This window comes from Portunus trituberculatus, chromosome 15 (assembly GCF_017591435.1).
Source record: "Portunus trituberculatus isolate SZX2019 chromosome 15, ASM1759143v1, whole genome shotgun sequence".
Lineage (NCBI taxonomy): Eukaryota > Metazoa > Arthropoda > Malacostraca > Decapoda > Portunidae > Portunus > Portunus trituberculatus.
In genome coordinates this window covers 11,413,629-11,426,128 of record NC_059269.1, presented here as the reverse complement: position 1 = coordinate 11,426,128, position 12,500 = coordinate 11,413,629, and the positions used below count along the sequence as shown (strand labels likewise).

General features: G+C 45.6%; 1 protein-coding gene across 1 annotated transcript in view; it reads right to left on the bottom strand.

The window, feature by feature from the left end:
* The window catches only part of LOC123504309 (autism susceptibility gene 2 protein homolog), a 401,373-nt gene that overhangs the window by 97,456 nt on the left and 291,417 nt on the right, over positions 1-12,500 (bottom strand). Inside the window, exon 2 of the mRNA XM_045254727.1 lies at positions 12,257-12,373. Within this exon, the coding sequence (XP_045110662.1) occupies positions 12,257-12,373 (117 nt within the window). The remainder of the gene's footprint in view (positions 1-12,256; positions 12,374-12,500) is intronic.

Sequence of the window (12,500 nt, the reverse complement as noted above, 5' to 3'; positions counted from 1 at the left end):
TGTGTGTGTGTGTGTGTGTGTGTGTGTGTGTGTGTGTGTTGGAGCTCTGGCATGCAGCATATTCGCAACGCAATGCACGCAACAAGACGCAGATTATGGCGCTGTAACACGCCTCCACAAGTTCTCCTGCACGCAACTCCTCCTCCTTCTCCTCCTCCCAAAGTACAGGAAACGCATCTTCATCATCGTTTAACAGGTTGTTGCACGCACCCTCACCACCCCACGTGACGCCTTGCCAACTGGGAGGGCCAGCACACGCACACGCACTCGCACACACACTTGAGGACTTAAGCACAAAGGCACATAATCTTGGCTATCTTTTAAATATTATGTCAGCTTTAAATAAGATTTCAGACGCAGGCACTTGAGAGAGAGAGAGAGAGAGAGAGAGAGAGAGAGAGAGAGAGAGAGAGAGAGAGAGAGAGAGAGAGAGAGAGAGAGAGAGAGAGATTCATACACGAGTCTCCAGTGTGTGCAGTCGAATTTACAATATCTATCTGCAGCCCAGTGTTGGTTTTTCTATTTAACTCCTTCAGTACCAGGACGCTATATGGTGATTTTACACAGCTTCAGAAACTTATGTCGGGATTAAGATAGTGAAGACTGTGGCTATAAATCTTCTGACCTCCATAGATTCTTCCTAATGTAAATAAAATGGTCTAATCACACCAAAAACTCAAGGTATAAATGCGTCTCAGTAGTGAAGGTGTTAACAATAGCAACCATAAGACTCGGCGATCATTAAGGGCCTAGGAACACAAGAATGGGACTCAGGCTGTTAGTGGCTCGCTGGGAAACACTTTGGCACTTTAGCTTGCGTATTTAATAGTTAGTTGACTGAAGAAGAACGAGGAGAGAGAGAGAGAGAGAGAGAGAGAGAGAGAGAGAGAGAGAGAGAGAGAGAGAGAGAGAGAGAGAGAGAGAGAGAGAGAATAACAAAGGTGGAAAAAATAAAATGAAGAGAATATTTACGTTTGTGACGATGGAGTGGAAGAGACTAAGAAGAGAGGGAAATTTATAAGACAAGAGGAAAATAGAGATGACAAAAAGGAAAAAGGACAAAAAATTAAGAGGAAGAGAATGATAAATCTAAAGAGGTGGCAGATGACATGAGAGGTGGAAAAAATGGAAAAAAAAAAAGATCAAGGAGCAGATAGAAAAAAAAGATAAAAAAAAATGAAAAGGAGGTCAGAGATAGGAAAGATAGAGGAGAGAGAACAAAACACGAAAAGTGATGAGACGGTTAAAATAAAAAGAAAAGATAGAAGGAAAAGAAAAAAAAAAAAAAAAAAAACCAGACACACAATCAGTGGTCTAAGTGCTGAGAGGAGATAAAGGAAAGATGAAGGAGCAGTCTAAGTGAAGAGGAGAGATAGAGAAAACCACAAACAACAAAACTGAAGAGAGAGTATATGAGATGAAGTAAAAAATGATAATAAAAAGACCACACAAGACTGATTTATTTTTGTAGGAGGATAAAAGAACAGAAAAAAAAAGAGGAATTCCAAACCCAAACACACTGGAAGATTGATTTATTATGTAAGAGGGAAAAAAAATGAACAGGGAGAAAACAACGAGAAATTCAGAACCAGACACAGAACCACACAACCAAGAATAAAAGAAAGAAGAGAGACAAAAATGAGAAACTCCCAGATAAACACACAAACACATAGGTATATTAATTTTTTTCATGTAAGAGAGGAAAAACTGGCCAAGGACACCATAAACCATATAAAAACCCACTAAGTTGCCAGTCCCCTTGCAGGTCCTAGAGAGTTAACGACACAAAAGTGAATAAATGTATTAAGTAAATGAAATACTATAAGTGACGCTCTGATACTGATGTGCTTTTGTTATCATAGAGAGCACGGCGGTAGAGGGCAGCTGTGTGTGTATCTGTATGTCCGTGTGTGTGTGTGTGTGTCGAGTGGGTGGAACTGAAAGCAAGGGTGTTGTTGTTGTAGTGTAAGTTCTCGAGGCGCATCTGAGGCGGTGTGGGGGCAGCTGTGCCTCTGGGAAACGCAATTAAAATGTTTACACCAGAGCCCAATGAGATTACCTCCTGCGAAAAGAAAAGCCAGAGAGAGAGAGAGAGAGAGAGAGAGAGAGAGAGAGAGAGAGAGGCAAGGCAGAAAACAAATGACAAAGAATAAAGACCAAGTTTGCTTCCAGTGATTCCAGGAGAGAGAGAGAGAGAGAGAGAGAGAGAGAGAGAGAGAGAGAGAGAGAGAGAGAGAGAGAGAGAGAGAGAGAGAGAGAGAGAGAGAGAGAGTTTTAAGAGCATCACACACCATCATACACAGCCACCATCTTTCTGTTACTGCCACCACCACTAAGACTTCCCGCTAGCTGAGTAAATATTTGGCCTTGGATTAACGTCACTTGCACCAAAAAGAGAGAGAGAGAGAGAGAGAGAGAGAGAGAGAGAGAGAGAGAGAGAGAGAGAGAGAGAGAGAGAGAGAGAGAGAGAGAGAGGTCGTCAGCTTGGTGGTGGTGGTGGTGGTGGTTCTTATCACTTATCACGAGAAGCCATGAAGGGACAAAGGCCTCTCACAACTTTTCCTCTCATTGCTGTCTTGTCTAGCTCCACCGCTGTTAATTTTCTCGTTACTTCTACTTACTGACGCCATTCCTTAATCCTCAGCCTTAACTCCTTCCATACTGGGACACATCTTTACCTTGAGATTTGTGTACGACTAGACCATTTTGTTTACATAAGGAAAAGTCAATGGAGGTCAGTCAGAAGATTAATGGCAGCAGTCTTCACTATTTTTAATCCCCGCCATAAGTTGCTGTACAAAATCACCAAATAGTAAGCGGAATGAAAATTGAAACACGTCATGGTACTGAAGGGGCTCGTATTCTGAAACGCTTTGCTCTCTCACCATCACTACTTTCCAAAGGCTCTACTTGAAGATACTCGTGTTTTTAAGGGTATTCTTATGTTTCTAGTGATATACTGGCAAGATTTCCTGATTATTATGAGGAGAAACTGTCTTGAAAACCCAGCTAGTCGTCTCTATGGCCTTGGAAAACTGTGGTGAGAGAACAAGGCGTTTCTGAATAGGGGCGTATAGTCTCCTTCAGTCCTCGTGTGTTCTGGTGGCCTCCTTTTCAATTGGCAGTGGTTTTATGTGTTAGTTGTATGTGTTAATTCTTTGACTAGTGGGCAGTTTCTTCTTATAATCGCTAATTTATCTGGTTGCTTTAAAAATACTCTCTCTCTCTCTCTCTCTCTCTCTCTCTCTCATGTGCGTCCAAGCAGATAATTATTTCTTTCCTCAAGTGCTCCGAATGTTAATAAAGCCATCTGTGAGACTGTTCGCATGACACTCACTCAAGCTCAGTAAAAAGATCCATGATTTGAATACAAAATTAACGCCTTCAATACTGTGACGCAGTTTTACCATGATTTTGTGTGTGATGAGATGATTTTATTTACGTTAGGAAGGGTCTATGGAGCTCAGAAGATTAATGGCTGGAGTTTTCACTATTTTAATCCCCACATAAGTTTCTAAAGCTGGATGAAATCACCAAATAGTTAGCTGAAAAAATATGAAAACGTGTCATGCTACTGAAAAGGTTAACATCAGAGCATCACGAGTCAGTTTCTTCACCTCCCAGCACACAAGACCAGAGACGTGACGAGGAGCTTAAGAACGTCGCTTGCTTTATACACAACCCCACACGGAGAGGTCTGGTTGAGGCTATCGGGGTCGTTCGAGTAATCCTAATTAGACGCGAGGCTGTGAAGTGAAGGGCTTGTGGGAGGTAAGAACTGGGCAAGGACTGGGCAGGGCTGGGCTGGGCAAGACGTGATACTTAAGGCAAGGCTATTAATTTCTCCTGGTTTTATTGAGGCAGATAAGTGGTAAGTGTTAGATTATTAGTGAGTGTGTGTCTCTCTCTCTCTCTCTCTCTCTCTCTCTCTCTCTCTCTCTCTCTCTCTCTTGCTGGTTGAGACGTAGCTTTGCCCGAAGGTTACCTTATTACGCCACCGTACCTGTCCCTCCAATAATTAGCTGTTCACTCTCTCGGTAATAGCCAGATGGTGCTTTATGACCCGTGGTGTGTTGCTCCCAGCGCCGCCACACCTCCACACACACACACACACACACACACACACACACACACACACACACACACACACACACACGCACCTGCTTCTCCCCTTCCTCGATTTGAATTTTAAGTGTTATTTGTTTGAAATTGTGTTCTTTTATTTACTTTTGATGATGGTAACGATGGTAATGATGGTGGTGGTGATGGTGGTGGTGGTGGTGGTGGTGGTGGTGATGGTGGTGGTGATGGTGATGGTGATGCTGATGCAGTAATAAATCATGTGGAGCAAAGAATTCCAGATCGTGGAGTGAGCAAGACAGAGAATTTTACGACTACAGAAGATTATACACATTATTACTACTACTACTACTACTACTACTACTACACCCACCATCACCACCAATACTTCAATAACCTACCACACATTACATCCACCAATCTGACCTTTTATTCCTCCTCTTCATCCACCTCTTTCCACTCTTACCACCACCACTGCTGCTCCTCGTGGCTTCTATTCTGCCGCCCTCCCTCAACCGGCCTCCAATCCACCTGCCTCCACTCACCTCCCAAGGCTCTTTGCCTCGTTGAAATCAATAAAGGCGTCTCTTTTACCCCTTATACACCCACGAGACTAAACCTAACCTAGTTCCACACACACACACACACACACACACACACACACACACACACACACACACACACACACACACACACACACAGGATACAATAATAAAACAGGTGGTGGTCTCGCAGTCAGCCTCGCCAAGTCACTAGAGAGCTGACCAGTTGCGATGCCTAACTGGATGTAGTCAAGTTGTACAGCTGTTTTTGTGGGTCTTACGAGATTAAAAGTACTGATGTGTGGACTGTTTAGTTAGTGTGGTTGTCTATCTGTCTGTCTGTCTGTCTGTCTGTCTGTCTGTCTGTCTGTCTCTCTCTCTCTCTCTCTCTGTGTGTGTGTGTGTGTGTGTGTGTGTGTGTCTAGAGTACTTTGCCATGTGTTATACCTTAGAAGAAGAGGGAGAAGAGGGAGGAGAAGGAGGAGGAGAAGGAGGAGGAGAAGAAGAAGAAGAAGAAGAAGAAGAAGAAGAAGAAGAAGAAGAAGAACAAGAACAAGAACAACAACAACAACAAGAAACAATACTCAAGAGCACTCCATAGAATAAAACATAAAAGATTACAAATAAAAGAAGTAAAGATGTAGAAAAAGAAGAATAAAAGCACGGAAGCACAAGGCAAAACCACAACCAATTACTAAAAACGCACAAAAAAAAGCAGGAAAAAAACAGAACATAAAAAAAACATGGTAAAAATAAGAAAAAAAATGAAAAAAAAAGAAGAGAGAAGAAGAAACAGGAGAGTAACCAAGGACACAAGAAACTTTGCATGCTGAACACCAGTCATTACTCGCATGTGTGTGTGTGTGTGTGTGTGTGTGTGTGTGTGTGTGTGTGTGTGTGTGTGTGTGTGTGTGTGTGTATGACAAGCCCTAACCCTTCCTTACCCTACTCTAGAAGCCCTGCCCTCCCTGCCACTCAGCTCCACCGCAAATTACACGCTCAACACAGCCATAAGCCGCCCCCATCACCAGCCCGGCCGCCACCACGCAACACGCTGTCATTTTCCCTGTAAACCCTTGTAATGTATAAGTAAACAGGAATTTAAATAAGGAGAGCCTGTAATCTGGGCGTCGGGTGAGGAGGAAAATTGAACACTGCGTAGAGGAGGGATACTAGTAGTGGTGGTGGTGGTGGTGGTGACGTGACGAAGGTTAGCAGAGGGAAGGGTCAGTGTAGGTGTGTAATGATGCGAGGGGACGTGTCATAGTGCGTGTGGTCAGTGTTGGGTATCGTGTCAGCTCTCAAACGCTTATTAACTATTTCCCAAACGTTATTTCCTGTTAGTTTTGCTTCTAAAGGATTTCATGACGCCAGTGATACTTCAATAATGGTTTTAATCCCTTCAGTACCATGACGCGTTTCCATATTCATTCTGCTTACTATTTGGTGATTATATACAGCTTCAGAGACTTGTATGGGGATCAAAATAGTGAAGACTGTGGCCATTATCTTCTGACCAACACATACTCTTCCTAATGTCAATAAAATGGTCTAAGTGTACACAAATCTCAAGGTAAATATGAGTCTCAGTATTAAAGGGTAAATTTCCCGTTAGTTTTGCCTCTAAGGGATTTTATAACGCCAGTGGTACTTCAACAATGGTTTTAAGTTACCAGGTGAAAAAAAAAAAAATAACAAGAAACATCATTTATCATCTCCCTTCAAAATAACCCTTTTCTATATGATAACTCAGAGTGAATCAGGTAACACAACGCATCCTCTTCTTGTATTTCAGGAGACCGCGAAACATCCGTGTGTGTGTGTGTGGCCAAGGGGACGCCGCGGCACGCCTCGCCACCTGGTCCTTGCCGCAACACCTGGTCAGACACACCTGGTACACAGCACACCCTTAGCTCTCTCTCTCTCTCTCTCTCTCTCTCTCTCTCTCTCTCTCTCTCTCTCTCATACATGCACACCTTGATTGAGCTCCCGCCAGGTACACCCGCCACTTAAGATTAAATATTTACCTGACGTGCAATACAGTGCGGTTACCTGCTGGCTGATTAATCTAATGTACACCGCGAGAACCGACACTCCTGCGGTGGTAATTGTGTGTGTGTGTGTGTGTGTGTGTGTGTGTGTGTGTGTGTGTGTGTGTGTGTGTGTGTGTGTGTGTGTGTGTGTAGCTAGACACGTGCATGGTGCTGGAGGTGTGTGTGTGTGTGTGTGTGTGTGTGTGTGTGTGTGTGTGTGTGTGTGTGTGTGTGTGTGTGTGTGTGTGTGTGTAGAGCTAGACACGTGCATGGTGCTGGAGGGTGTGTGTGTGTGTGTGTGTGTGTGTGTGTGTGTGTGTGTGTGTGTGTGTGTGTGTGTGTGTGTGTGCGCGCGCACTTGCATGGCTTCCCTCCCTCACGCGATTGAATCTAATATATTTTTTCACATAATAATAACTATAACCAGACAACTTGCATGTAATTATTATCAAGAGCGATAATAATGCTGACGATGATTATGATTAGCAATGTAAAAAAATAAATAAAAATAACAAAAATAATAGTAATAATAAACGAATGCATGCCAGTTAACACACCCACAACGTGTCAAAAGTGTAGGCAAGCCAGACATTCAATTCGACCTGCTTGTGTGTGTGTGTGTGTGTGTGTGTGTGTGTGTGTGTGTGTGTGTGTGTGTGTGTGTGTGTGTGTGTGTGAAAAGGGCCATATTTCTCACGTTCACACGCCAGACAGCCACCACAGGCACACAAATACCGTGCTATTCCCACCAACAACACCCTTGCCCGCCTTCTCTTCTTCACCCAAGAAAAAAAGTACAATGATCTGAGAGTAAAAATTATGGCGATAAGATATACAAACGAGCCAATCATTCACACACACATACGCGTCCGCAGAGGAACGATCTGATGACATGCATATGGGTCACTTTGGGGTGCTGGGTGTGCGAGGATCAATGCGTAGAAGTGTTAGCAGCACCACAGGCTACATTTGTTGAGGTGATTTACCAAGCGGTGTCCTGCGGCGGCCGGGAAGGCATTACGTATCTCAGACAACAATGGGGACAGCTCTGAGGGAAGGGTCGGGGCGCAGGACAAGGAGAAAGAGGACGAGAACAAGGCCGGGGAAGAGAGAGAGAGAGAGAGGATGGAGGTAAGTGTAGTTTTCCGTTGGTGGCAGCACGCAACGCCACACCAGCTCACCTTAACAAGGGCGGAGGCGAGGTGGCGGCGGTGGGTTCCGAGGAGACACACGCATTCCTGTGGGGCGAGGGCGAGCCAACCAAGAGCCTCGTGCCGCAACCTTCACTTGCCACCAATAGCACCACAAGCACCACACCACCACACAATCCAATGCTGGCTCCTGGGTTTCACCACACTATATCCCGGCACGTGACCGATACCCACCACTACTGTCGGCGCTGCAGCGATCACACTCACACACACACTGGTTGGATGGGATGCCCTGTGTCCTGGGACTGTTGCAGCACTCAGCACCTCACAGGGTCCACACAGCACTTCAGCGAGACTCACCACTTCACTATTCACTATTCCAACACTCACAACACCGCTACGGCACCACCGGTATACGTAACACTGGGAATTCGGAATAAACTGCCTCCTCCTGGGAGACGCAGCGCTACACTGTGGACGCAGACACACACTAACATCCTGCAGCAGTCACCACTCTCACACGTGCCCCACGGGAACTTCTTCAGGGTGTGCACACGTGGTTGAGGGTGGACACAGGGGTGGAGCGGTAACCACGGAGGACACAGTGACGCACACCACACGCTCACAGCGAGGGCCTGAGCCACACTGAAGCCACAAGCTTGCCGATACCGCCCAGCCAGCCAGCCAGCCCCAGCCGCTGCCTCCACCCGCAACCACCGCCACCGCTGCCGCCGCTCGCTCCTCCCCTCCCCGCCTCGCCTCGCCTCGCCTCGCCACGCACTCGATAACCTCTATTCCCGCTTCTTCTTTGCGGGGCGCCTCTACCAAACTGATAAAGCTTTGCACCAGGAAATGCTCCCGATTATATACCCTCTCCCTCAACACCCCCCGACGAATAAGGCGGCGTCACACAGGCAAGATATCCATTACACTGCCACCCTCACGCCTCTAACTTCACCTCCCTCACCGCCACACCCACACACGCACACACACATCTGTTAACAAGTGCCTAAGCCTCATTGATCCCCCACAAGCCACCACCAACGCTACCACCACCAGCACCGACGAGGCTTCCACTCCAGCCCAACGCAACACGACCATCAGAGCAGAGCAGGGCGTAGTAAATCTGCATCTAGGTAATAAACTTTCTCTATTGCCCCGTCGCCCTCCCTATCGCCCCACCCCCGCCTCAGGGTTCCTCTCGGGCCCCCTTCAGACACCCTGGGGCACGCAAACGGGACACCTTGCTGGGGGTTGAAGGCAAAAACATTCACACATACTGCTGCTACTGTGTGTGTGTGTGTGTGTGTGTGTGTGTGTGTGTGTGTGTGTGTGTGTGTGTGTGTGTGTGTGTGTGTGTTATATTTAGTCTCGGGATTAAAATAGCAGAAAGGATATAATGTTAAGCGAGGAGTGAAGAATGTGAGAGAATAATAAATATTAGAATGTGAAAATGAAAAAAAATGTAAATAAAAAAAGGAAATACGAGGAAAAGTATAAAATAAATGAATGAAAAAATACACGAGAGAGAGAGAGAGAGAGAGAGAGAGAGAGAGAGAGAGAGAGAGAGAGAGAGAGAGAGAGAGAGAGATTAAAGAAAAAGCTGTTGGAATGTCACCTTGAGTCACGTTCCGAGAGAGAGAGAGAGAGAGAGAGAGAGAGAGAGAGAGAGAGAGAGAGAGAGAGAGAGAGAGAGAGAGAGAGAGAGAGAGAGAGAGAGAGTATAAAAAGTATGACAAACGGTACGTATATTTCCTCCCATCTTCGCTTACATCCTTTTTTCTCTCCTTTTTTTTTTCCCCTCCTCTACTCTCCTTCATCTCCCTCTCCGTTCTTCCTCTTCCTCTTCCTCCACTTCCCTTTCTTCCCTCCTCCTCTTACACCCTTTTACTTAATCCCTTTCTTCTTCTCCACTTTCCTCTCTTCCTTCTTTACTCTCCTTCTCTTCCTCTCTCAATTCCCTTCCTCTTTCATTCATTTTTCCTGCTCTTTCTGTTCCCAAACCTCTTACATATTTTCGCAAAGCTTCTTCCTTCCTCCTCCTCCTCCTCCTCCTCCTCCTTCTCTCCAAAGCGAGGCTGAGCAAGTCACGAACCAAACAGAAGAGCGAGAGAACCATTCTGGGGATTGTTTGTTTGGAGATGAAGCACCAGGAGGAGGAGGAGGAGGAGGAGGAGGAGGAGGAGGAGGAGGAGGAGGAGGAGGAGGAGCGGCAAAAGAAATGTGGAGAGACGAGCTTAAGAAGAAAACGAAATAAACACATTTGGAGGGGGAGAAACACACACACACACACACACACACACACACACACACACACACACACACACACACACACACACACACACAGCCTTGCCGCATTCTTGTGAGAGAGAGTGAGGAGAGGAGAGAGAGAGAGAGAGAGAGAGAGAGAGAGAGAGAGAGAGAGAGAGAGAGAGAGAGAGAGAGAGAGAGAGAGAGAGAGAGAGAGAGAGAGAGAGAGAGAGAGAGAATAAACACACAAAAACAAGAAAAAAGAACAAACTGCCACAAGAAACGTAAAAAAATAAAGAAATGCAACAAAAAATCACATGAGAACCAAAAATAAAAGAGAGAGAGAGAGAGAGAGAGAGAGAGAGAGAGAGAGAGAGAGAGAGAGAGAGAGGAGGGATATAGGGAGAGAAGAGTCTGAATTATGTGACGTTATGGACAGGACGGGGAAATACGGTACGTGGAAAGAATATAAAGTAAGACCGAGAGAGAGAGAGAGAGAGAGAGAGAGAGAGAGAGAGAGAGAGAGAGAGAGAGAGAGAGAGAGAGAGAGAGAGAGAGAGAGAGAGAGAGAGAGAGAGAGAGAGAGAGAGAGAGAGAGAGAGAGAGAGAGAGAGAGAGAGAGAGATATGCGCCAGTAGTTAGCAGTGCCATTCTACTCTGACACTATGGCATATAAACAACAGCAGGAAGAAGAGAGAGTGCCAGATGGAGGAGGAGGAGGAGGAGGAGGAGGAGGAGGAGGAGGAGGAGGAGGAGGAGGAGGAGGAGGAGGAGGAGGAGGTTAAGAGACACTCAGGAAGAATGAAGATGTAACATGAAAGGGAAACACTACAACAAAAAGAGGAATAAGAAAGAGGAAGGGAGAAAAAAAGACTGAAATTGATGACGCACTGTAAGAAGAGGAGGAGGAGGAGGAGGAGGAGGAGGAGGAGGAGGAGGAGGAGGAGGAGGAGGAGGAGGAGGAGGAGGAGGAAACAAGGCGTTCTTCCTCCCTCAACGACGGAAGAAGACATCGTGAGAGAGACATTGACCCTTCTTCTTCTTCTTCTTCTTCTTCTTCTTCTTCTTCTTCTCCTCCTCCTCTTCCTCTTCCTCTTCCTCTTCCTCTTCCTCCTCCTCCTCCTCCTCCTGTGGCATCTTTACGAGTCACCAATAAATCACCAACAAATCTTCTCTTGTTCCTCTTTCTTCTTTTTCACTTCCTTCTCTCTCTCTCTCTCTCTCTCTCTCTCTCTCTCTCTCTCTCTCTCTCTCTCTCTCTCTCTCTAGACGATAATTTCCCTGACACAGACAATCAGGGCCACCATAAAAGAGAGAATTGGGCCATTACTGCCTCCCAGGTGGTGGTGGTGGTGGTGGTGGTGGTGGTAATGTGGTGGAGACTACACACCCACACCCATACCCGCATCCATTTCTCTATCTCTCTCTTGCTCTTATCCACACTTGTCTTATTTTGCTTGGTTCTAGACTGACTGACTGACTGACTGACTCTCTCTCTCTCTCTCTCTCTCTCTCTCTCTCTCTCTACGTACCTTTCCAGCAATTCATTTCATATAGAGCCATTACCAAGTCTCAAGGAAGCAAATCAGTTAATATATAGAGAGGAAACAGAGAAGCGTTCAAGTATACCGTATCACACAACGAAGCTATATAGTTTAATCTCTTCAGTACCAGGACGCGTTTCCACATTCATTTTTTTTTTTTTTTTATGTAAGAGGGAGAACTGACAAAAATTAATTAGAGAGAAAAGGCCCACTGGAATTACAGTCTGGTTAGTATTTGGTGATTTTATACAGCTTCAGAAACTTATGTTGGGGATTAAAATAGTGAAGACTGTTGCCATTAATCTGATCTCCATAGACCCTTCCTAATGTCAATAAAATAACTTAAGCTGAAAATGCGTTCCTGTACTGCGGTGGTTTAAGTTGATAGGGGAAGAGAAGCAGGGAGGTGGACAATAAGAAGAGAAACACGGAGGTGGACAATTAGAGAAGAAAAACAGGGAGATGGGCAATAAGGGGAAGAAAGCAGGGAGATGAACAAAGAGAGGAAAAACAGGGAGATGGAAAATAAGGGGAAGAGAAACAGGGAGGTGGACAATAAGAAGAGAAACAGGGAGGTGGACAATAAGGGAAAAAAAACAAGTTGTAAAAAAAATGGAGTTCTTAACAGGGGGGAGAGCAATCACAGCGTTACCTACCTTGTTATTGTTGATCTTCGGGGGCGGTGGTTTCTTCTTAGCCGTATCAGACTTGACGCGATCCGGGAAGGGGTCCAGCCTCCTCGTGCTGTTCTTCTCTGACGCCCGCACGCATCGCTGGGGAAAGAAGATGTAGACGTTAATAGTGTAAGGAGCCTATACATAAACAGTTCAGCTCTGCATCTCCATTCTTTCAAAAGTCTCCTGTTTAAGTGGCAAGTTTTCAAGGGTTCAAGGTTCTAAT